Consider the following 25,097-nt stretch of genomic DNA (forward strand, 5'->3'; position numbering starts at 1 on the left):
GCTGCTGAACCAGGTGCTTAAGAAAAACATCCGATTACTATCTTATGACCCTATTTTGATGCTTAACTTCGCCCATATAATTTCACATTAGGAATCCGCAATAACACCACTGGACACGATGGTTCTTCAAAGAAGGAAGTTACCCGTGTTGTCCTACGCTAACAACAGTCGCCAATTGTCTGGGCTTCCCGCAGACACAGTTCTGCTGCGGTACGTCTGACAGGTGCATCACAGTGAGGGAGCGAAAGGGCATGGCAACTGCAAGAGAATTCCAAAGATAAAGTGCGTGGAATAGCATGGTTCTTGTGGGCGACATGTCTAAACTCCATACAGACTCCTGCTGAAATTCTGGCGCTATATAGACCAAATGCAGTGTCGCGTCCACACACAGTGACGGGGTGGCAACATTTTGACAAATGTTGCACACACGTGGGTGATGCTGGTCGGGAAGGGAAGCCATTGACATCGGCCACAGACGACAATGTCCAAGTAATCGAGGAAATGATTCGCAGCTAATTCAGATTTTTCGATGAAGAGGACGTTCACACAGCGGTTCCCGAAAGACGCCGTGACCATGGAGCGGATTTCTAACGTCGATGAACTGAACGATTGATAGACCGTTCGGAACATTGTTTGCAAAAACTTAGTGACTATGCTAAAAAGCAGTGTCACTTTGAAGTGTAGTTAAGCATTCAATAAAAGTTACACGGCCTGCCATAATGGTTCCTTTGGAAGGGCACGGCCGACTTCCTTCCCCATCCTTCCCTAAACCGATGAGGCAGATGACCTCGCTGTTTGGTCTCTTCCACCAAATCAGCCCAACCCTGCCATAATTATGTGTAACTTACTTTTTATAGCCCCTCATATTATAGAATTATTTACTGTAATAAACACGTTGCCAAAATTGTTGTTTATCTTACCCTTGCGATATATATTCCAATCTGAATTTCGAATTTCGTTGCGAATCATTCCGGATCCAACCACCTCCCCGTCCCTAGTACTGCTTAGGGATTATTGCCCGCAATAGCGGTACCAAATCTAGGACCTTCCCATCGATGCTCCTGCAGTTTACTATCATGCTAACCTTTTATTTTTCCGATATACGAGACAGATCTTCTCTGAGAACAACGTAGCTGGACTTCGATTTCGGCAGATGATTCATCACTGATCCAAAGGAGTGCCTCATCTAACGTAAAACAACTCGAATGTACACAGCACTTGTACTCCGCGTCCTTTGAGTGGTGCACGTCTGATATACTGAAGGACTCTTCACAATTCTCCGCCCTGTACCGGAGGTCGAGCATTTCGTATTCAGTATCGTCGTAGAATCACCTGAGCCTTTTGGTTTGACCTCCCACAGTGTTTCAGACCAAAAGACTGAGAAGGACTGTGGGTTCGATTGTGCACACAGTACAGGGTGCTTCAAAAAGAATACCACAACTTTAAAAATGTGTATTTAATGAAAGAAACATAATATAACCTTCTGTTATACATCATTACAAAGAGTATTTAAAAAGGTTTTTTTTCACTCAAAAACAAGTTCAGAGATGTTCAATATGGCCCCCTCCAGACACACGAGCAATATCAACCCGATACTCCAACTCGTTCCACACTCTCTGTAGCATATCAGGCGTAACAGTTTGGATAGCTGCTGTTATTTCTCGTTTCAAATCATCAATGGTGGCTGGGAGAGGTGGCCGAAACACCATATCCTTAACATACCCCCACAAGAAAAAATCGCAGGGGGTAAGATCAGGGCTTCTTGGAGGCCAGTGATGAAGTGCTCTGTCACGGGCTGCCTGGCGGCCGATCCATCGCCTCGGGTAGTTACGGACAGATAAGTGCCAATGTGGTGGCGCTCCATCCTGCTGAAATATGAATTGTTGTGCTTCTTGTTGGAGCTGAGGGAACAGCCAATTCTCTAACATCTCCAGATACTGTAGTCCAGTTACAGTAGCACCTTCGAAGAAAAAGGGACGAAAAACTTTATTGGCTGAAATGGCGCAGAAAACGTTCACCTTAGGCGAGTCACGTTCATACTGGGTTGTTTTCCTGCTGATTCTCAGTGCCCCATATACAGACATTGTGACGGTTGACTTTCCCGTTAGTGTGGAAAGTTGCTTCATCACTAAACACAATCTTTGAAACGAAAGATTCATCTGTTTCCATTTGAGCAAGGATAAAATCACAGAAATCGATTCTTTTAATCTTATCAGCTGCAGACAGTGCTTGAACCAATTTCAGACGATAAGGTTTCATAACTAACCTTTTTCGTAGGACTCTCCATACAGTTGATTGTGGAATTTGCAGCTCTCTGCTAGCTCTGCGAGTCGATTTTCCTGGGCTGCGAACAAATGCTTGCTGGATGCGTGCTACATTTTCATCACTCGTTCTCGGCCGTCCAGAACTTTTCCCTTTGCACAAACACCCATTCTCTGTAAACTGTTTATACCAACGTTCAATACACCACCTATCAGTTGGTTTAACACCCTACTTCGTTCGAAATGCACGCTGAACAACTGTCGTCGATTCGCTTCTGCCGTACTCAATAACACAAAAAGCTTTCTGTTGAGCGGTCGCCATCTTAGCATCAACTGACGCTGACGCCTAGTCAACAGCGCCTCAAGCGAACAAATGTACAACTAAATGAAACTTTATAGCCCCCTTAATTCGCCGACAGATAGTGCTTAGCTCTGCCTTTTGTCGTTGCAGAGTTTTAAATTCCTAAAGTTGTGGTATTCTTTTTGAATCACCCTGTATAATGACTTGAGCTCATACCCCATGGCCAATGGTAGAGTCAGGGGCTCCTCCACATCTCGGGTAAGACCTCCTGAAAAATAAACCGAATGCAGACTGGCCTTCTTTGCCAACCTGCCTGCTAGTTTTCTAAATGAGTCCCTCCTAACGTTGGAGCTCCCAATGACTAGCGTCCACGCCCTCTGCACTTGTCCTAACTTGGCCCAGCAGTTAAGGCTCCGTTTCTGACTCAGGTGAGTTATCAACAATGTGTAGCATCTAGTACCTGTTGCTAAGGCATAAGGGAGCAGCCGTGCGACCAGTTCCCACTTCCGCATTCCACCCAGAGATATGTGAACCCCCTACTGTCCGCTACTCACTCTCTAGCGAAATCAGAACGTTCAAATGTTGCGTATCTGAAGGCTCATTGGCAATGGTGTGCCCTAGGGCTTTGAACAGTACCAAAGCGGTGGCAGCTCCCGTCACTGCTGCCCCATCATAGTTGCAGTTTAGAGCAGTAGCCTTACGCTGCCGACCGAGGCCAACGAATCTTCCAGCTGTTTCCATACTGTGACCCAGTCTCCTTGTGGCCTCACACAGCAAGCATAGACCCTATCGATTTCTCACTGTATGAAATAAACTGTATAAAATCACAAAAAATACCAACAAAGCAGTCAGCAATAATGATTTCAAGTTGCCTGCGTATTTTAACAATTGGTTACAAACAATGAAATACTCATAAAACGTACTCATCTTCGTTTTACTATTTTATTCAGTCGTTGTATACCACATGATGTTTTCCTGCAAACGTTCATAAGGTTCTTTAATGTTCACCACCCATTCATAAATAAATCACTATCTCCGCTGCAAACATTTTATTTTATGTTCTTGATTTTGTCCACCATGTAATAACAACACAATATTGTCATCCTCGGATAGTTAAGAGTTACACTGGCTACAATGAACCTTCACCTAGAAACTGCACTCGTCATAATTCCAAAATTCAGCTGACTCATCGCATAAGCTCAAGGTGGGACGTTACAAATGGTACTGTATAACATTTACACTCCTGGAAATGGAAAAAAGAACACATTGACACCGGTGTGTCAGACCCACCATACTTGCTCCGGACACTGCGAGAGGGCTGTACAAGCAATGATCACACGCACGGCACAGCGGACACTCCAGGAACCGCGGTGTTGGCCGTCGAATGGCGCTAGCTGCGCAGCATTTGTGCACCGCCGCCGTCAGTGTCAGCCAGTTTGCCGTGGCATAGGGAGCTCCATCGCAGTCTTTAACACTGGTAGCATGCCGCGACAGCGTGGACGTGAACCGTATGTGCAGTTGACGGACTTTGAGCGAGGGCGTATAGTGGGCATGCGGGAGGCCGGGTGGACGTACCGCCGAATTGCTCAACACGTGGGGCGTGAGGTCTCCACAGTACATCGATGTTGTCGCCAGTGGTCGGCGGAAGGTGCACGTGCCCGTCGACCTGGGACCGGACCGCAGCGACGCACGGATGCACGCCAAGACCGTAGGATCCTACGCAGTGCCGTAGGGGACCGCACCGCCACTTCCCAGCAAATTAGGGACACTGTTGCTCCTGGGGTATCGGCGACGACCATTCGCAACCGTCTCCATGAAGCTGGGCTACGGTCCCGCACACCGTTAGGCCGTCTTCCGCTCACGCCCCAACATCGTGCAGCCCGCCTCCAGTGGTGTCGCGACAGGCGTGAATGGAGGGACGAATGGAGACGTGTCGTCTTCAGCGATGAGAGTCGCTTCTGCCTTGGTGCCAATGATGGTCGTATGCGTGTTTGGCGCCGTGCAGGTGAGCGCCACAATCAGGACTGCATACGACCGAGGCACACAGGGCCAACACCCGGCATCATGGTGTGGGGAGCGATCTCCCACACTGGCCGTACACCACTGGTGATCGTCGAGGGGACACTGAATAGTGCACGGTACATCCAAACCGTCATCGAACCCATCGTTCCACCATTCCTAGACCGGCAAGGGAACTTGCTGTTCCAACAGGACAATGCACGTCCGCATGTATCCCGTGCCACCCAACGTGCTCTAGAAGGTGTAAGTCAACTACCCTGGCCAGCAAGATCTCCGGATCTGTCCCCCATTGAGCATGTTTGGGACTGGATGAAGCGTCGTCTCACGCGGTCTGCACGTCCAGCACGAACGCTGGTCCAACTGAGGCGCCAGGTGGAAATGGCATGGCACGCCGTTCCACAGGACTACATCCAGCATCTCTACGATCGTCTCCATGGGAGAATAGCAGCCTGCATTGCTGCGAAAGGTGGATATACACTGTACTAGTGCCGACATTGTGCATGCTCTGTTGCCTGTGTCTATGTGCCTGTGGTTCTGTCAGTGTGATCATGTGATGTATCTGACCCCAGGAATGTGTCAATAAAGTTTCCCCTTCCTGGGACAATGAATTCACGGTGTTCTTATTTCAATTTCCAGGAGTGTATAAGTCTAACAGCACTACAATTTCTTGATATAAATGTTTCACAGTGGTTAGTATCCTATTAGCATGGCCTATTTTAGCAGTTATTCATGTACGAATAGTTACCCATTGCTGCACTCACATATCAGTAGTTTTGTTATGATGAGCGAAGGTGAGTAAGCAAGCTGTTGTATGTGCAATAATGTCAGCTCCCTTCAAGCGTCTGTCTGTTCAGGTAAATGCAAGTCGTGATGTGCGCCCTGCCCTCCTTCACTTAACACTCTGAATGCATGGTGCGACGGCACATGCAGAATCACCGCCGTGTGGCTCGTGCGGAAGGGTGTTGGCAGAACTGTGCATTTACGCATTGTGCTATTGGAGTGCCTGTACGTTATACAGTGTGTATATTATGCAACAAATTTAATGATTTTTAAGGTGATTTATGTTCACTCGTGTAAAGAAAGATGTTTCATTCCCTAATTCCCCCTTTTAGGGAACGACTTTTCATTATTATTTTTTATTTTATTTTTTTTACTTTGTAAAATATCGTATGATCCTCCCCAGGGTTCAAGATAACGCCATACTAAATTTCATCGAAATTGGTTTATCAATTTCGTCATGAAAAGATAACAGACAGGCATAACTACAGAAGTATGGATTAAACACATTCATAGTATAAGCTTTGGATTCATTAAGTTGAATCGTGTTAATTAGACTGTATCAACCAATGAAAGTATTTTCACAAATATAATGGAGTTCAAAAGTCAAAGAGTAAATAGCAGTTACAAAGAGTAAATATTTTACTAATTCGCTTATTATACTGCACAGTTTCTAAAGTAGTCTACGTTCTTCCTCAGCATACAAGTTATCTCCGTACCAAATTTCATCAAAATCTGTTCAGCAGTTTAGTCGTATGTAAGAGCCAAACACTTTCGCTTTTCATCAATATGGATTCTTATTCATAAAGCTAAGTACAAGCAAAATACACTACTTCGACTTCATAAGGCTTGACATAGTCAACAATGTGGAACAGCGATCTTAATTTATTTATATGGAATAATTTATTTATTTATTTTTATTTTTATAATTTATTTATACGGAATTTATAAAACGATATTACTGGTTTCAATTATGCTAATAATCATCTACAGGTCATAAAATATTGTTATAGAGTGTAACATGTGGCATGTTGAACATTGAAGTGCTGAGTCATAAAAATCAGTGTTATGCGCTGTAACAATATTTATGATTTGAAGATGATTACTAGCACAATCGAACCGGTAATATATGAACTCTCGAATTTTGACTTTAGTTGTACAGGTGCCAAAACGTTTGCATGGAAACTAGGTAATTAATCATATTTTAATTAATTTGTTTTATGGATCATTATTAGTCATAATGGTATGCAAAACTAATAGTTGTAATGTCATTTTATAGCAAATTTTCGAAATACAGCATACTGAAAACTGTGTTAAATAGACAATGAAGCGCTAAGATTTGAACAATATATGTCTTCAGATACAAAATATGAAACATATGGTAGTGTGCAAGAATAAAATTACAGATACAATCAGGTTCAAATGGTCTCATAATTTGCAGAAAATGTTATCTCCCTTGCAAAAAGTATGTGTAAAATATTATGATCGTTTCGTTCATATATCAATTATTGCTAAAATATTGAACGTTAATTATTATTCTGAAACAGTTTGAGAGTTACATGAATAGTCTGTATGTGAATAAACGACAGTAGCAAAATAACATACGTAAGTTAAGTGTGTCGCAACACTAAGAAAATACAGCAAAAGGCCGTCAGGAGAAATGACAGTATGACATTGAACATGTATTATGAACTAAAATATTTTCAGGAAGTGCGCGCTACAGCTCTTATGTATTTAAAAGAGTTCATATTTCCGTCTTGAGCTGTTACTAAAATAATTTACTTCTACAACCACATTTAGTCATATGACTATCAGCAGTTTCCTAAAAGTATTCACAACAGAGTCGTACGAATCTGTTCACAACATTACCGCCGATTACAGTTTTATCATGAATGAGTACAGTCCCTAACACAGTTTTTACAGACTGACGAGGTAATTTGTGTTGCGATATGAGAAAAGTGTATTATTAAGGGTTTTATAGCTTGATCATAAGGATTTTATATTTCGATTAACATGATGGTAGTAGAAGGAAAAACCAGTCCAAGTTGCAAAACATTCTTCATTCATTCGATGACTAGTTTCGGGCCGAGACCCATTTTAAATCATCGTAACAAAGTCAAAAATGGCGTTTTTGAAGACGTCGAAACTGTGCAGTAAATACACTACTGGCCATTAAACTTGCTACACCACGAAGATGACGTGCTACAGACGCGAAATTTAACCGACAGGAAGAAGATGCTGTGATATGGAAATGATTAGATTTTCAAAGCATTCACATAACGTTGGCGCCGGTGGCGACACCTACAACGTGCTGACATGAGGAAAGTTTCCAACTGATTTCTCATACACAAACAGCAGTTGACCGGCTTTGCGTGGTGAAACGTTGTTCTGATGCCTCGTGTAAGGAGGAGAAATGCGTACCATCACGTTTCCGACTTTCATGAAGGTCGGTTTGTACCCTATCGCGAGTGCAGTTTATCGTATCGCGATATTGATGTTCGCGTTGGTCGAGATCCAATGACTGTTGGCAGAATATGGAATCGGTAGGTTCAGGAGGGTAATACGGAACGCCGTGCTGGACCCCAACGGCCTCGTATCACTAGCAGTCGAGATGGCAGGCGTCTTATCCGCATGGCTGTAACGGATCGTGCCGCCACGTCTGGATCCCTGAGTCAACGGATTTGGACGTTTGCAAGACAACAACCATCTGCAGGAACAGTTCGACGACGTTTGCAGCAGGATTGACTATCAGCTCGGAGACCATGGCTGCGGTTACCCTTGATGCTGCATCACAGGCAGGAGCGCCTGTGATGGTGTACTCTAACGACGAAACTTGGTGTACGAATGGCAAAACGTCATTTTTTCGGATGAATGCAGGTTCTGTTTACAGCATCATGATGGTCGCATCCGTGTTTGGCGATATCGCGGTGAACGCACATTGGAAGCGTGTATTCGTCATCGCCATACCCGGCGTGATAGTATGGGGTTACACGTCTCGGTCACCTCTTGTTCACATTGACGGCACTTTGAACAGTGGATGTTACGTTTGAGATGTGTTACGACCCGTGGCTCTACCCTTCAAAATGGTTCAAAAACCTCTGAGCACTATGGGGCTTAACTGCTGAGGTCATCAGCCCCTAGAACTTAGGACTACTTAAACCTAACTAACCTAAGGACATCACACACATCCATGCTCGAGGCAGGATTCGAACCTGCGACCGTAGCTGTCGCTCGGTTCAAGACTGTATGTAGCGCCTAGAATCGCTCGGCCACCCCGGCCGGCCCCGTAAAGGCTCGCTCAGATCAGCTCTACCCTTCATTCGATCCCTGCGAAACCCCACATTTCAGCAGGATAATGCACGACCGCATGTTGCAGGTCCTGTACGTGCCATTGTGGATACAGAAAATGTTCGACTGCTGCCCTGGCCGGCACATTCTCCAGATCTCTCACCAATTGAAAACGTCTGGTCAATGGTGGCCAAGCAACTGGCTCGTCACAATACGCCAGTCACTACTCTTGATGAACTGTGGTATCGTGTTGAAGCTGCATGGGCAGCTGTACCTGTACACGCCATCCAAGCTCTGTTTGACTCAATGCCCAGCAGTATGAAGGCCGTTATTGCGGCCAGAGGTGGTTGTTCTGGGTACTGATTTCTCAGGATCTATGCACCCAAATTGCGTGAAAATGCAATCACATGTCAGTTCTAGTATAATATATTTGTCCAATGAATACCCGTTTATCGTCTGCTTTCTTCTTGGTGTAGCAATTTTAATGGCCAGTAGTGTATTTTACTAGCAGCTCAAGGCGGTAGTATGACATTTTTCGTGTATTACAAACTGCGTATGTTTGACACGGCTCAGCGGCCAGTCTGAGCCGGCCGGCACGTGGTCGTGTTGCAGCTGGAGTCGGCGGGCCTGGTGCTGTCGGTGGCGTGCCTGGGCTTCACGCTGGCCGTGTACGCGTGCCTGCCCACGCTGCAGAACCTGCACGGCCGCACGCTCATGTGCCACATCGCCGCGCTGCTCGCCGCCTACATCGGGCTCGCCGTCCTCAAGATCTTCACCGGCAGCCTGCGCAACGTGCCCTGCACCGTCACCGGTGAGTCCCGACACTGCTTCAGTCTGGAACCGCGCGACCGCTACGGTCGCAGATTCCAATCGTGCCTCGGGCGTGGATGTGTGTGATGACCTTAGGTTAGTTAGGTTTAAGTAGTTCTAAGTTCTAGGGAACTGATGACCTCGGATGTTTAGGCCCATGGTGCTTAGAGCCATTTGAAATTTGAAATAGGCCGCGTCCATTGGCGTGGAGCGCTGAGACGAAACTGCTGCTACTGCCAAGTGGTACCGCTGGAACTGAAGTGCTGACGCGGCCAGATGGAACTGCCGGTATTGCCAATTTGAAGCGTATGGCGTAACTGACGTTTTGCAGACAGAGAGAGATGATGCAGTGGTTTCCGCGCTGAACTCGCTTTCGGAAGGACGACGGTTCAAACCCACGTCTGGCCATCCTGCTTTAGGTTTTCCGTGATTTCCCTAAATCGCTTCAGGCAAATGCCGGAATGGTTCCTTTCAAAGGACACGGCCGACTTTCTTCCCCATCCTTCCCTAATACGATGGGACCGATGGCCTCGCTGTTTGGTCCCCTCCCCCCACATCGACCAACAAACTACCTGACTTTTTGCAGTCTGGCGGTAGCCTAAATAGTCGAGAGTGGATGGGTATCCGTGTGGCGCTGAGATGGCACATGGCCTGGCACAGGTGAGTAGTGCCCTGTATCCACGGAATCTTTCATGACCCCTTGCTTCAGTAAAATATTCTCGGTTTGTAAGCTACCTGAACTTTGAATAAAATACTCGAGCTTTCAGTATCTGTCTCTACCATAGTCATCAAAAGTTAAAATTACAGACTGCCAGTGCAGGCATGGTGTTCTGCTTATATAGGTGCAACGGAGTGTCTGGAACCTTCCAGAGAAGGTCAGAGTGACGCATGCACGGATGGCAAATTGGGTAGCTCCTAGCAGTTCTGTCCCGCCGCGGGCAGAGTGAGGTCAGATGGTGCACGGGCCCAGCACTACATTTGAAACCGCCACTCCTGCGTCCCTAGAAGTGTCTGGTTCCTGTGTTTACTTTCGTTCAGTGTCCAAAGCCCGCCCACATGCCCTACTAAATGCGGAAAATAGTGTCCTGCTGATAGCGTTCTCCGCTGCGTCAGGTACGCTGCCTGTCGATGAGTTGGCGCCCCCAGTTTCTGTAGAGGCGCCGTGTAACTCCGCGGCAAACAGCCCAGGCAATACACGGAGAATATCTCTGTTTTGATAAGAGCCATTTAGGTATGTCCTCTTGGCGGGGCAGCTGCCCGTATAGCCTGCATGGTGAGCAGAGGAAGTGACTACCAGGTCGATATAGCATACACTGTTTGTGAAAAGGTCGTGTTATGCCTGCTGGAAGAAGTAGAAACGACTGCCGCCACGTGTCAGAATTCGACAACAGCAGGATCGTGACCTACAGAGAGAGCAGTTTACTGTTCTGCCATATTGCATCTCCCTTAGGTCGGTATCCAATGACTGTCATACAAATATGGAATTAATGGCTTGTTCGCTCAGTCTTGCAAAACCATACAATTATTAGTTGTCTCTAAATCAGTTGAGCTTGTGTGTATGTAGTTCAGAGTCAAAATTTCTCTCTATAGCAGATGCACAAAAGTGATTTAGTAAGTTTGAGAAACAACTCACCTTACTTCTCGATAGAATCTCCTTTGACGAATATTCCAACGAACCTCCAGCTCTTTGATTCTATTGGAAAAATACGTTCTGTCAAACTCTGCAAAATGCTCGTTGACTGCAACTGTCACTTCCTCACTTCATAAAAATTTCTTCCCAGTAAGACAAACTTTCAAGTTAGAGAACAGGAAAAGGTTACTTGTGGCTAAGTCTGGTAAATAGGGTGGATGAGGAGCCAGTTTAAAGAAAGCTCATGCACTCTCACTATTGTTATCGGTGATATTTGGGATGGTGCATTATCCTGGTGAAAGAGCAATTTCTTGCGTGCCAGTCATGGTTTGCTTTCAGTCAACGCAAGTTCCAAACGTCCAACACTGAAGTGTTTAGGGTTCTGTTTTGGTTCTGTCTTTTCCCATTGTAATCTATGAGGATTATTCCTAGGGAATCCGAAAAAACAGTGGCCATCACCTTACCAGCTGACAAAATGATCTTTACCTTCTTTGGTGCACTTTCATCAGTATTTGTCCATTGTTTTGATTGTCGTTTTGACTCTGGTGTGTAATGATTGATCCAGGTTTCATCAACCGCCACAAATCGGTGCAAAAGTCTTGCGGATTGCAATTAAACATTGCCAGACTTTGTGTTGAAATGTTGTCCTTTTGGTCGATTGAGCAATCGCGGCACCCACTTCGCCCACAGCTTATACATAGCCAATTTTCCGCGGAGCATATTGTGCACTCACTCAGTTGGGATGCCTACAGTCTCAGAAATGTCACGAATTTTTATTCAGCGGCCTCGCTTTACTGTATCATGGATTTTGTCAGTGGTTTCCTTTATGATTACCTCAAGCGGACGGCCGGGGCGCACTTAGTCTCCCGTGCTTGTCCGACCACGATTGAATTCATTAATATGAAAGTACATGGTGCTAATTTCACGTAAACTTCATACAACTCTATTTTGAATAGTGTGCCACTCCGACACTTCAAATGAAAAAGTTTGATAACAGCACGAGCCGCGGTTTTCTCCATTTTCAATCGCAGTCTAAACCTTGATCAATTTGGACGCCCGTCAACAATGAACTGTATGCTGTACATTGTTCAAATTCTTTATATAATCCTTGGAATATCAAGCTTACCAACCATGAAAGTGCAACAAAAATATTCCATTTTCTCATGGAAATTTACCAAACTTATCACACCACCATCGTACATCCTAAAACACTTACTGACAGATTAAATGCGTGTTCCGAGCCACAATTCCTTACCTTTTCATTTCACATTTAGCATTCCTGCAATCTAGCACACGCCTGTAATGTTTCATTACTGTGGGATCACACTGCGCTATCTTTATCTCTGGATAGCTATTCCTGTAACGTAAACCTAAGGTAAAAATTATGTCCCTTCCACTGCGCTCTTACATCTCGATATCTTCGCCCATTCCAGCTTCCAAGGAGCCTCATGTATCTCATTTCCATTATGAATCTATACTTCTGGTACTTCTGGCAATATGCAACGTCAGAAAGGACAGTAAATATCGAAATTTTGCGTATTGTGCAAATACATGATTTAATTCGTAGGATAAGTGGGTGCATTTACACTGAGAGCTGTCACCTCTTGCAATAACATTAACGCAGCTCGCCATCAAGTGAACGACAGATAGTGATAAGTCACTGTTTTCTACTTCAACTCTTAGAGCCAGAGTTCATCAGTAGTAGTTGGTGACATACCAGTCTCATGGAAAGCCGTTTTCAGTGGTAAGAGATCTGTAGAATGTGCTGTCAGGGGCAACACTCGAACACCAATTGAATTGAGATAGGCCGGGACAGCACTGACATGTAAAGGTCTTGCGTTATCTTGTTGAAAGGTAGTACGACGGAGATCTAGAAGATAGAGTCCAACCACCAACCGTAACATGTTAGAAAAGTAACTACTGTTGTCAAAATTATGCGAACCTGAGGTGGTCGTGCTGGGTACCCTTCCACAGCATCATTCTAGGTGCCAGACCGACGACCGCGATTCCATTGCGGCAACGTTTTTTCTCCTCAGAGTCATCACACACAGATAAGTCCCTCGTGATGGTGTACAGAGAACTTGGACTCGTGTGAAAAGATGACACGATGCAACGCGTATGTCAGATGCTGTCACTGGGCGTGCCACTGCCGACGGGTCGCACCCTACTGTCATGTGGAGCAGTCCGTGATGATCCAGAAGCCTTCATACTGTTAGAGTGAATACTTAACTTGCTGCAAAGAAGCCCATTTCCTGACTCCTAGAAGGTGGAGCGAACGGTATGCCAGTCTTTTCAGGTGCTAGTCGTGTGATGACACTGAGGTCGTGCATGGCATGCAATATGACCTTCCCAAGCACATCGATTTCATATTCGCATGAGAGTCGTGGGACCATAGCCAAAGTGAACTGCAATATTGGTGAATGATAACCGTAGTCCCGATAGGCAACTGACTTTCCTGTTCCGATATGTAGCCATTTCTCCATACACGAGGCTTAACTTAGTCTTCCTGGTAAATAACCAACGTTCAGATACCATTTCTGAATGACAGACTTAACTGCAGTGGTGCTGAAAAGCTAATTATTTGCATATGGTCCGTAGTAAACTGCATGCTAATTTGTTGTTTCTTGCATGTCTCTTGCATGCCTCTTTCACGATGTTCCAATTTTACTGGGGAGCAGCGTACAATTGTAGAAATACAGTGTTGGATAAAATTATGGAAACAGTGCGAGAAATGCATGCTTTTACATAAATATAGATGTTGACCAAAACCTGCAGGTTTCGTTGTTGTATTTGACCATGAGCGGAACCTGCGCAATGTCAAGTCGTGGTCAGAACATTGTTCTGTGTAGCTATGAGTGCATTGTCGAAGCTAAATGTATTCGAACGTGGGCAAATTCGTGATGTTCGTACGGTTGGTGTTTCCGTAACCAAGAGAGCTGAGGTGTTTGGAGTTTCAAGAGGCCATCGTATCGAAGGTTTATACAACATACAGGGAAAGCGGAGAAACTCCATCCGCTAAGTCGCAACGTGGCCGAAAGTGTGTGTGCTCAGTGATCGTGGCAGACGCTTATTGAAGAGGATTGTGACGAAAAATAAGCGGACGACAGCTGCAGAGGTCACCTCAGAGTCGAATGTAGCACTCGTGAACCTTGTCAGCACCAAAACAACACGAAGGGGGCTCCATTACTGGAGAATTGCATGGAAAATTGGAATTCCAAAACACCTCATCAGTAATGCAAATTTTCTTTACAGCCGGCTGCCGTGGCCGAACGGTTCTAGGTGCTCCAGTCCGGAATCACGCTGCTGCTATGATCACAGGTTCGAATTCTGCCTCGGGAATGGATTTGTGTGATGTCCATAGGTTAGTTAGGTTTAAGTAGTTTCTAAGTCTAGGGGACTGATGACCTCAGATGTTAAGTCCCATAGTGCTCAGAGCCATTTGAACCATTTGCCCGTTACAGGAATACGTGATGCTGAGGCCATAAAACCTTCGCTATGGAGCAATGGAAGAAAGTCATTTGGTAGGAGGAGTATTGTTTCAAACTGGGCGAGTTTGCGTTCAAATGTGAAACATGGCGGAGGTTCGGTTATGACTTGGACAGCCATATCGTGGTATTCCATTGACCCCATAATTACTGTGGAGGGTCACATTAATGCCAGGCATTATGTCAGCATTTTGGCTGATCCTGACCATCCCACTGTATAATGTTTGTTGACTAAAGGTGATGCTATGTTTCAAGGCGACAGGGCCCCTGCTCACAAAGCTCACATCGCCCAGATCTTAATAGTATTGAGACTTTGTTGTCTACTTTGGAGAAACAGATGCGTTATCACAGTACACCTCTGTCATCGCTACCTGCACTTACCACTACTTTGTGGGATTCCCTTGAGAACCATACAGGATCTGTATTTATACATTCCGAGGCTATTGGAAGCTACACTACTGGCCATTAAAACTGCTACACCAAGAAGAAATGCAGATGATAAACGGGTATTCATTGGACAAATATATTATACTAGAACTGACATGTGATTACATTTTCACGCAATTTGGGTGCATAGATCCTGAGAAATCAGTACCCAAAACAACCACCTCTGGCCGTAATAACGGCCTTGATACGCCTAGGCATTGAGTCAAACAGAGCTTGGATGGCGTGTACAGGTACAGCTGCCCATGCAGCTTCAACACGATACCACAGTTCATCAAGAGTAGGGACTGGTTTATTGTGACGAGCCAGTTGCTCGGCCACCATTGACCAGACGTTTTCAGTTGCTGAGAGATCTGGAGAATGTGCTGGCCAGGGCAGCAGTCGAACATTTTCTGTATCCAGAAAAGCCCGTACAGGACCTGCAACATGCGGTTGTGCCATTCCTGTACCCAGGTTCGTCGTTGAGTATACCATTGCAGGCGCTCCTGTCTGTGTTGCAGCGTGAAGGGTAACCGCAGCCAGAGTCTCCGAGCTGATAGTTCATGCTGCTGCAAACGTCTTCGAACTGTTCGTGCAGATGGTTTTTTGTCTTCCAGACGTCCCCATCTGTTGACTCATGGATCGAGACGTGGCTGCACGATCCGTTATAGCAATGCGGATAAGATGCCTGTCATCTCGACCGCTAGTGATACGAGGCCATTGGGATCCAGCACGGCATTCTGTATTACTCTCCTGAACCCAACGATTCCATATTCTCCTAACAGCCATTGGATCTCGACCAACGCGAGCAGCAATGTGGCGATATGATAATCCGCAATGGCGCTGGGCTACAATCCGACCTTTATCAAAGTCGGAAACGTGATGGTAAGCATTTCTCCTCCTTACACGAGGCATCACAACAACGTTTCACCAGACGACCCCGGTCAACGGCTGTTTGTGTATGAGAAATCGGTTGGAAACTTTCCTCATGTCAGCACGTTGTATGTGTCGCCACCGGCGCCAACCTTGTGTGAATGCTCTGGAAAGCTAATCATTTTCATATCACAGCATCTTCTTCCTGTCGGTTAAATTTCGCATCTGTAACATGCCATCTTCGTGGTGTAGCAATTTTAATGGCCAGTACTGTATTTTGAATGCCAACGGTTTTCCTACACCATATTAAGCAAGGTAATGTGTTGTGCATTTGGTGTTTTCACATCGCTGTGAGGAAATGCTAAGGAAATAATCATAAGAAACAACAACAACAATAGAGCCACATCACAAATTTAGGAATAAATATGGAAAGTTGAGAGACAAATTTATTTTCCCAAAAAATCAATCTGGCATGGCACAAGGAAAAAGCCGTTCGATATCGCGGTGAAGCAATAAAAAAGAGCTAATGTGTCTGTCACGTGCTTCACTCAGAACGACATACTGTTTAATGTACGGTGCTTGTGTAACACAGTGTTTTTTGGGAGCGGTGGAAATGGTTAACAGGCAACATTAGTTCGATATATTAGTGCGGCGTAAGACAGTTATTGGAAGCAGGTCAAAGAGAGGTCGATGTCACAAGAGAATTCAAAGTTAGTCCGCCTCTGAAATACAGGCTGTCGAAAAGATTCTTGTTGACGTAAAACTCCTCAAAGATTCACGCTGGAGATAGCCCGCATATCTTGACCGTCGCTGCTTGTGACGCAACCAAACAATCTGTTTGCTCAATTTGTGCGTACCATGGTAGGTATGTAACAAAAATCAAAGGGGAAGCAGAAATGTACAACTGAAAACACCGATAATGGATGACACGATTACTGACGTGAGGGTGTCATAGTCTTCAGCATTCATGGAGTGATGATCGATTAAACACAGAGTCTGTGAAACGTAATGTTTCTTCAAGTCGATCACTCTTCTACACTGCATATTAAGATAATTATATTTGTTATTTCTACCTGATACTTACAAACATTACAAAAAATGTCATAATACTACAAAAAGGAAAACGAATAAAGGGAACCAACTTTACACCAATACCAAATTACACTACTGGCCATTAAAATTGCTACACCGCGAAGATGACGTGCTACAGACGAGAAATTTAACCGACAGGAAGAAGATGCTGTGATATGCAAATGATTAGCTTTTATGAGCATTCACACAAGGTTGGCGACAGTGGCGACACCTACAACGTGCTGACATGACGAAACTTCCCAACCGATTTCTCATACACAAACCGCAGTTGACCGACGTTGCCAGGTGAAACGTTGTTGTGATGCCTCGTGTAAGGAGGAGAAATGCGCACCATCAAGTTTCCGACTTTGATAAAGGTCGGATTGTAGCCTGTCGCGATTGCGGTTTATCGTATCGCTCCATTGCTGCTCGCGTTGGTCGAGATCGAATGACTGTTAGCAGAACATGGAATCGGTGGGTTCAGGAGAGTAATACGGAATGCAGTGCTGGATCCGAACGGCCTCGAACCTTAGCAGTCGAGATGACAGGCATCTTATCCGCATGGCTGTAACGGATCGTGTAGCCACGTCTCGATCCCTGAGTCAACAGATGGGGACGTTTGCAAGACAACAACCATCTGCACGAACAGTTCGACGACGTTTGCAGCAGCTCGGAGACCATGGCTGCGGTTACCCTTGACGCTTCATCACAGACAGGAGCGCCTGCGATGGTGTACTCAATGACGAACCTGGGTGCACGAATGGCAAAACGTCATTTTTTCGGATGAATGCAGGTTCTGTTTACAGCATCATGATGGTCGCATCCGTGTTTGGCGACATCGCGTTGAACGCACATTGGAAGCGTGTATTCGTCATCGCCATACTGGCCTATCACCCGGCGTGATGGTATGTGGTGCCATTGGTTACACGTCCCGGTCACCTCTTGTTCGCATTGACGGCACTTTGAACAGTGGACGTTACATTTCAGATGTGTTACGACCCGTGGCTCTACCCTTCATTCGATCTCTGCGAACTGCATGTTGCAGGTCCTGTACGCGCCTTTCTGGATACAGATATCTCAGCAACTGAAAACGTCTGGTCAATGGTGACCGAGCAACTGGCTCGTCACAATACGCCAGTCACTACTCTTGATGAACTGTGGTATCGCATTGAAGCTGTACACGCCATCCAAGCTCTGTTTGATTCAATGCCCAGGCGTATCAAGGCCGTTATTACGACCAGAGGTGGTTGTTGTGGGTACTGATTTCTCAGGATCTATGCACCCAAATTGCGTGAAAATGTAATAACGTTGTCAGTTCTAGTATATTTGTCCAATGAATTCCCGTTTATCATCTGCATTTCTTCTTGGTGTAGCAAATTTCAGTGGTCAGTAGTGTATTATTAACCTCTGATTTATGGACCCAACTACTAATACTACTATTCTTAATGCAGACTCTACCAGTCAAATCGGTACATCCCTGATTTCTTCCGTTCGTTCAGGAAAATCTAAACTTTAGAAGGAAGTTTCCGCTACTAGTTTCGCCCTTAAACTATACCGAGATGAGACGAATTGGTGACATCCGCAGGGCTAACTACACTGACAGAAAAAATAGCAACACAAGAAGGAGTTGTGCGGCATGAACGTAAGTTGGTTGGCGTGATTCTACATCTGAAAGATGATGTCCATTCAAATTTCGCACCAGTCTCATAAGAATGACTCTAGTAGCAAGATTATGAGGATGCATATCAGGTTCGCTTTAAACACACGCTGTAACGGTCGTGAGCCTTGGTTACCTCTGAGTTGGATGTGGAGAGTTGATGTTAGTCAAGAATGCCTTAAAGGCGACAAAGACGCCATTATCATCACCTCCCAGATATCGAACATGGTCGGGTAACAGGGCACGAGAAGCTAGATGTTGCTTCTGTGATATTGCAGGAAGTCTTAGCAGGAAAATGTGGCCACTGAACGTGATTGCTGGAAGCGGTGGTCACGATAATGTACGGTCGCAAGAAGACCAGCTCTGGACGCCACGAGGCACTACCAAGAAGGAAGACCACTGTGGTCGGTGTATGAGTCTGGTGTATCGTACTGGATCTGCAGGAGCAATATGAGCAGCTGTTGACAGCACAGTGGTACAAGGAACTGTTACAAATCGCTTACTTCAAGGACAGCTCCGAGCCATACGCCCTGCATTGCACTGACCCCAAACCACCGCTATTTCCAACTTCAGTAGTGTCAAGCGAGAGCTCCTTGGAGGGCAGTTTGGAGGTCTGTTGTGTATTCTGATCAAATCTGGTTCTGCGTTGGTGTCAGTGATGGCTGTGTGTTGGTCAGAAAGAGGCCAGTTGAGTATGCGTTCTAAACACCCTGGACCTACACCTGGAGTTATGGTCTCGAGATCGGTTTCGTATGGCAACAGTAGCGCTCTCCTGGTTATCCCACACACCCTGACTGCGAATTCAACCTGTTGTGCTGCCATTCGTGAATAGCATTCCAGGGGATGTCTTCCAACAGGATGATGCTCGCCCACATACCGATGTTACAACCCAATATGCTCTACAGAGTGTCGAAATGTTGGCTTGGACTGCTCGATCATCGAACCCATATGGGACATCATAGGAAGACAACTCCAGCGTCATCCACAATCTGCATTAACCCTCCCTGTATCGACCGACCAAATAAAACAGGCATGTAACTCCCACAAACTGACGTCCGGCACATGTACAACACAATGCATGCACATTTTCATGTTTGCCTTCAACATTCTGGCGGTTACATAGGTTATTAATATACCAGAATTTCACATTTGCAATGTTTTATCTCGCGCTTACATTAACCTGCGATCTTGCTGTGTTAATCACTTACATAAGGCAAACGTAATTTCACTAGCGTACTCTAATTACTTTTTGGTGCTGCAGTTTTTTTCCCTATGTGTGTACTGATTGCGTGCAAAATTTTCGGCCGGCCAGAGTGGCCGAGCGGTTCTAGGCGCTACAGTCTGGAACCGAGCGAGAACTACTGTCGCAGGTTCGAATCCTGCCTCGGGCATAGATGTGTGCGATGTCCTTAGGTTAGTTAGGTTTAAGTAGTTCTAAGTTCTAGGGAACTGATGACATTAGAAGTTAAGTCCCATAGTGCTCAGAGCCATTTGAACCGTTAAAAGTTTCGAGATGCAACAGCCACATGCAAGAAAAGTCAGACCGCCTGCTATCCGTGTGATCTAAGAATGTTGGAAAGTGATGGGAAGATGTACTGCATAGCTCAGTTTCTACTTGTGTGCTTGCTCATATGTAGCAGTCTGAAATATCTGCCTAAAAGCGGAATAGTTTTGTGCCACATTGCAGGAGGACATGATTCACTGATAAGAGGTTCTATGGAAAAGCTACATGCACGTACATACCCTGCAAATACTGTGAAGGCTTGACAGAGGGTACTTCCGACTGTGCCATACGTTAGCGTTTGGTTCCCATCCATTCGCGTGCGAAGCATAGAAAGCATAGAAAGATTAACTCGATGCACGGCGATTAGTCTAACCTTGTCTTAGCAGTCCCTACGGGGTCGACACCCAAGATGGTCAGATATGTTGCCGACGGGGTCGACAACCAAGATGGTCAGATATGTTGCCGGACTCCTCATTTTTCGTAGGGCAGTTAGCGCATATCTTTAGCATCTGACAGCATTTGTGCGACACTCTGCAAAGACATAAACAACTCTGTCACGTTTCCTGCTGTTCTTTGTATAAGTTCAATATTCCCTGTACAGCAATTTGGTATGCATCCGATACACTCTTGCTAGATAGGTTGCACGAGCGTTTCGTATGCAGGAAAAACTGCATTCCCAGTATCGCGCCTGTTAGCTAAAGTGGTAAGTACTGTGGGACCAATCTGCTGAGATCATCGGTCCCTAGGCTTACACTCTACTTAATCTAACTTCAACTAACGTACACTAAGGACAACACACACACACACACACACACACACCCATGCCCAAGGGAGGACTCGAATCTCCGACGGGGGGGGGGGGGGGGGAATCCCCGCGAACCGTGGCTAGGAGCCTCAGACCACACGTCTATCCTGCGTGGCTTAATCAAAGTCTGCCAGCTGGTTTATCTATGAATGAGGCTATCTTATCGTTCCATTTCATATCCCTTCAAATTTTTACACCCAGGATTTTGCAACAGCTGACTTACTTCAGTTGCGACTTATGGCTAATGTAGTCATCGAATATTGTGTTTGTGCGTTTTGTGAACCGCAGCCCTATGAAATGCGGAAATGAGCAGTAGACGTCACTAGAAGCGGACTCGCCCATATAAAATGTGTTTGGGAGTATTGTGTTGTCAGTATAGAAGCGGTAACAGCACAGTGGGTCGCTCAGGAGAGGTCAGTGACTTCGAACGTTGTCTATTCATCGGTTACAATTAAACTGACAGTGTTACGAGTGCTGCAGTGCCGGCTGTATACCTCTGAGGGCGCTGAAACATCGTAGGTATGTTCATTAATCCTTGCGCCCATGGAGTTTGCTGAAAAAAATAATAGTTTCACTTTCTGCCACCAAGTGAAAACATGGTGCTGTAAGCAGTCAGAATGTGGTGAGGGTGCAGGAAAAGGGGAGGAAGGATCAAACACATGATAGTGGTGGTTCTGGCACGTTAATTAGGATGTGGTCAAAAGTTACACGTGTTTTGTATGGTCTCCCGACTCAGCAACATGCTAACTACGTAACACGGCATGGTCGGCAGTTGATTGAAGCCTATCCAGTGTAATCAGAGCGATAAGTCGTCGTTCGCTATCCTTCAGATCAGGAAGAATCCGGGTACATCCCAGAAAGGCACTATCTGGGATCTGGAAGGCCACACATCTTGTAATTGCCTAGAGATGCATTCGCTATCGAAACAAATCTTTCCCCTGACGAGTGACATGTGGTGATGCCACACCTTGCATGAAAATATTGGTGTGGACACAGCTGTGTGCTTGCAAATCATGTGCCGCAGAGGGAAGCTCTTGTAACCTGCATATGTCACTGTACACCTAACAGGCCTGCGAGGTGTCATCTCCTTGAGGACAAACGGAACGAGAGTGAAGGAGATTGCGAAATCACACCACACAATCACGCAAGCGGAGTGCAGTGGATGTTCCTGCACAACACGTGGCGGAGTAGAATCCCATACGCGACAGTTTTGTGTTTTACGGCCTCATCCATAGTAGAATATGCCTCTCCCGTCCAAAGAATATTCCCTGGCTACATGTCATCCATTTCCATCAAGGCCAAAGAAGAAGGGCAAAGTCACGGTCTTGTAGCCTATCTTGTTGCTTCATCTGGAGCACATTCTGAATCTTGCAGGGATACCAGTACAAAATGCGCCGCAAAATCTTTGGAACTGTTGTCCACGGGAGAGACAGTTCCCATGACACAGCCGACCAGAATTTGAGGCATGTGCTACGCGGTCGGTTATAGCTACAGCAACTTCACCAACAATCGTCATGGGAGAATAATTACTGTGTTATTCTCATAGCGTAGACGATAGCACACAAGACTGCTCAGCCTTTAGCTCGGGTTCAGTCTTTACTGCCATCCCATGTCCAATTTCTGTATCGCTCTCTTTTTTGGTTTTGAGAAACCAAGCCGCGCGGAGTGGCCGCGCGGTTAGAGGCCCCATGTCACGGATTGCGCGGACCCTCCCGCCGTAGGTTCGAGTCCTCCCTCGGGCATGGGTGTGTGTGTTGTTCTTAGCGTAAGTTAGTTTAAGTAGTGTGTAAGTCTAGCGACCGTTGATCTCAGCAGTTTGGACCCTTAGGAGTTTACACACATTTGAACATTTGGGAAACCAAGTGAAGAACAAGTTTGCGACCGCAGCTTGAATTTGCGAGCGCAATGGCCTGAGTGGCTAACTTCAATGTCAATTAACTTGTAACGGCGCAACGTATCGATTTTTTTTCAAAACATTATTTTTCTCACCATTTACCATGCAACACACTTACAAACTTTTCAGATTTTTTGCTGTTCATCCTGTAATTGAGAGTATACAAAAAACAAAAAAGGCCTAAGCAAAGAGAAATAGTACAGATGAGATTAGTGATGAAGTTATCAAAACTGGCGACCACCTAGTTGACGAGGTGAAGGAATAACGCTTGACGGACGAAGTAGCAGACTAGCACAGGCGAAGAGGGCTTTCCTCACTAAAGAAAGTCTGCTTGTATCAAACATAGGGTTTAATTTCAAGATGAAATTTCTGTGAATGTACGTGTGGAGGACAGCATTGTATCCTCGTGAATCGTGGACTGTGGAATAACCGAAAAAAAAAAGAATCGAAGCGTTTGAGAAATGGTGTTACAGTAGAATGATGAAAATTAAGTCGACTGACCAGATAAGAATAAAGGAGGTTCTCTGCAGAAACGGCGATGAATGGAACATATTGGAAACACTGACAAGAAGAGGAGACAGGATCGTAGGACATGTGTTATGACACGTAGAAACAATTTCCATGATATTATTGTAGGGGAAGAGGGACCGGAAAACATCCAACAAATTATGGATGACGTTGACTGTAATTTCTCGTCTGTGATAAGGAAGAAGTCGTGGCGGGTTGCATCAAACCAACCAGAAGACTGACAGCCATTAAAGAGAAATGTTGGGCAAATAACCGTTCACTGTGAGCAATGGCTTTCTTCGAATTGTGCAATGATTTTTTTGTCTGTCGTTGTATCTTTCCAGCTACTACCAACACCCATTAGCCAGTTTTAAACAGTTGTGCTCACTGACTGGAGCACACAGAACCCGTTGTATCCTGCAAGAGAGATTTCTTCAGCTCTGAGTGTCTAATAACAGACTCTGATCCTCTCCAGAGCAGTGCTCGCTGGAATCTCTGCATAAACAAAATCAGAGCTCAATTGTAGGGAGAATTGATTACCGCTGGTACTGCGTTTTACTCTCATCTTCTGCCGCTACTGTACAGGTATTATTTTTGTGATACTAGGCAGGTCATAAATATATGATTGATTTTCTTGCATACGCATCATCATTATTAATCTGCGAGCAGGACAATTAGGCTATTTTAAGGCTGAAAATCTGTAGACGCATCATATTCAGTAATGAAGCAGAGTCGTAATCGGAAAATAAAAATATTTGTGATAGCGTTATATTTTCAGTGTGATTGGAGAGGATTACCAGTATTTAGTGAACACATCTTTGCACATATTGATACTGCTTTCCTGATATTGCAGCTCTTACTACTCCTTACTACTCCTGTTGGTAGAATCTCAGTAAAAATAACTCAATAGCGGATAAGTCTAGGTACAGAACGTGAAGACCACGTCATAGCATCCTTGTTAGACAAAAAGTTTCCCAGAAACGTGTCGGATATACTCCGTACTAATTCTGATTCGTACACTGTAAGGCCAACGCACAGTCACCATAATTTCGCCTTTTTATGATGTGGACTATTATAACAACACTATAAAATAGCCGTACGTAAACTGTTCCACATTTCTGGTGTCGACTGTTGTAGACCGCAGTTATTTTCAGCCAGAATTCCGAAATTTAAAAACATACACGTTGCACGCGAGCAAAAAACACTTTTTCCTGTCCAGTAAACAAATGTGTGTTTAATACACATTTTCACACTGAAGACATAAAGAATGTGCCGACACATAATTAGATTTACAAAATATCGAGGAAATGTCAGAGTTACGATATATCCATCATTATTATATAAAAATTACTGAAGCAGAAGCCCACAGCAACTCACAAAACGCCAGGCTGTAACTTTGGGGCTATGAGGAGGCACTTCGTGTATCAATTATGGATTTCTTCTCTCCTCCTCTTCCCCGCAACACATGACCAATAGTGTTCGGACATCTATTAGAGGACAACATAGGGCGTGTCTGTCCTTCGTCTGTATAATGGCTTGAACTTTGCTGGAGACACGTTCAATAAGATGTCTGAATGTCTGAGGAGGAATGGCAATATAATCTTCCACAGCAGCCGAAACTGGAGGAGGTAGTGATGTTGGACGGTGGGTTTTTGCAGCGAAGTCGACGTTCTAACTTATTCTAAAAGTGTTCCATCGCATTCAGGTCGGGACTCTGGTCGGCCAGTGTTTTTCAGGAATGTTAATGCTCACAAATCATTGCCCCACAGATACTGCATTATGACATCGTCCG

General features: G+C 45.2%; 1 protein-coding gene across 1 annotated transcript in view; it reads left to right on the forward strand.

The window, feature by feature from the left end:
- Positions 1-25,097, forward strand: part of LOC126458517 (uncharacterized) — a 703,126-nt gene that overhangs the window by 248,743 nt on the left and 429,286 nt on the right. Inside the window, exon 3 of the mRNA XM_050095620.1 lies at positions 9,259-9,457. Within this exon, the coding sequence (XP_049951577.1) occupies positions 9,259-9,457 (199 nt within the window). The remainder of the gene's footprint in view (positions 1-9,258; positions 9,458-25,097) is intronic.

Source organism: Schistocerca serialis, chromosome 2, assembly GCF_023864345.2.
Source record: "Schistocerca serialis cubense isolate TAMUIC-IGC-003099 chromosome 2, iqSchSeri2.2, whole genome shotgun sequence".
In the NCBI taxonomy this organism is placed as follows: domain Eukaryota; kingdom Metazoa; phylum Arthropoda; class Insecta; order Orthoptera; family Acrididae; genus Schistocerca; species Schistocerca serialis.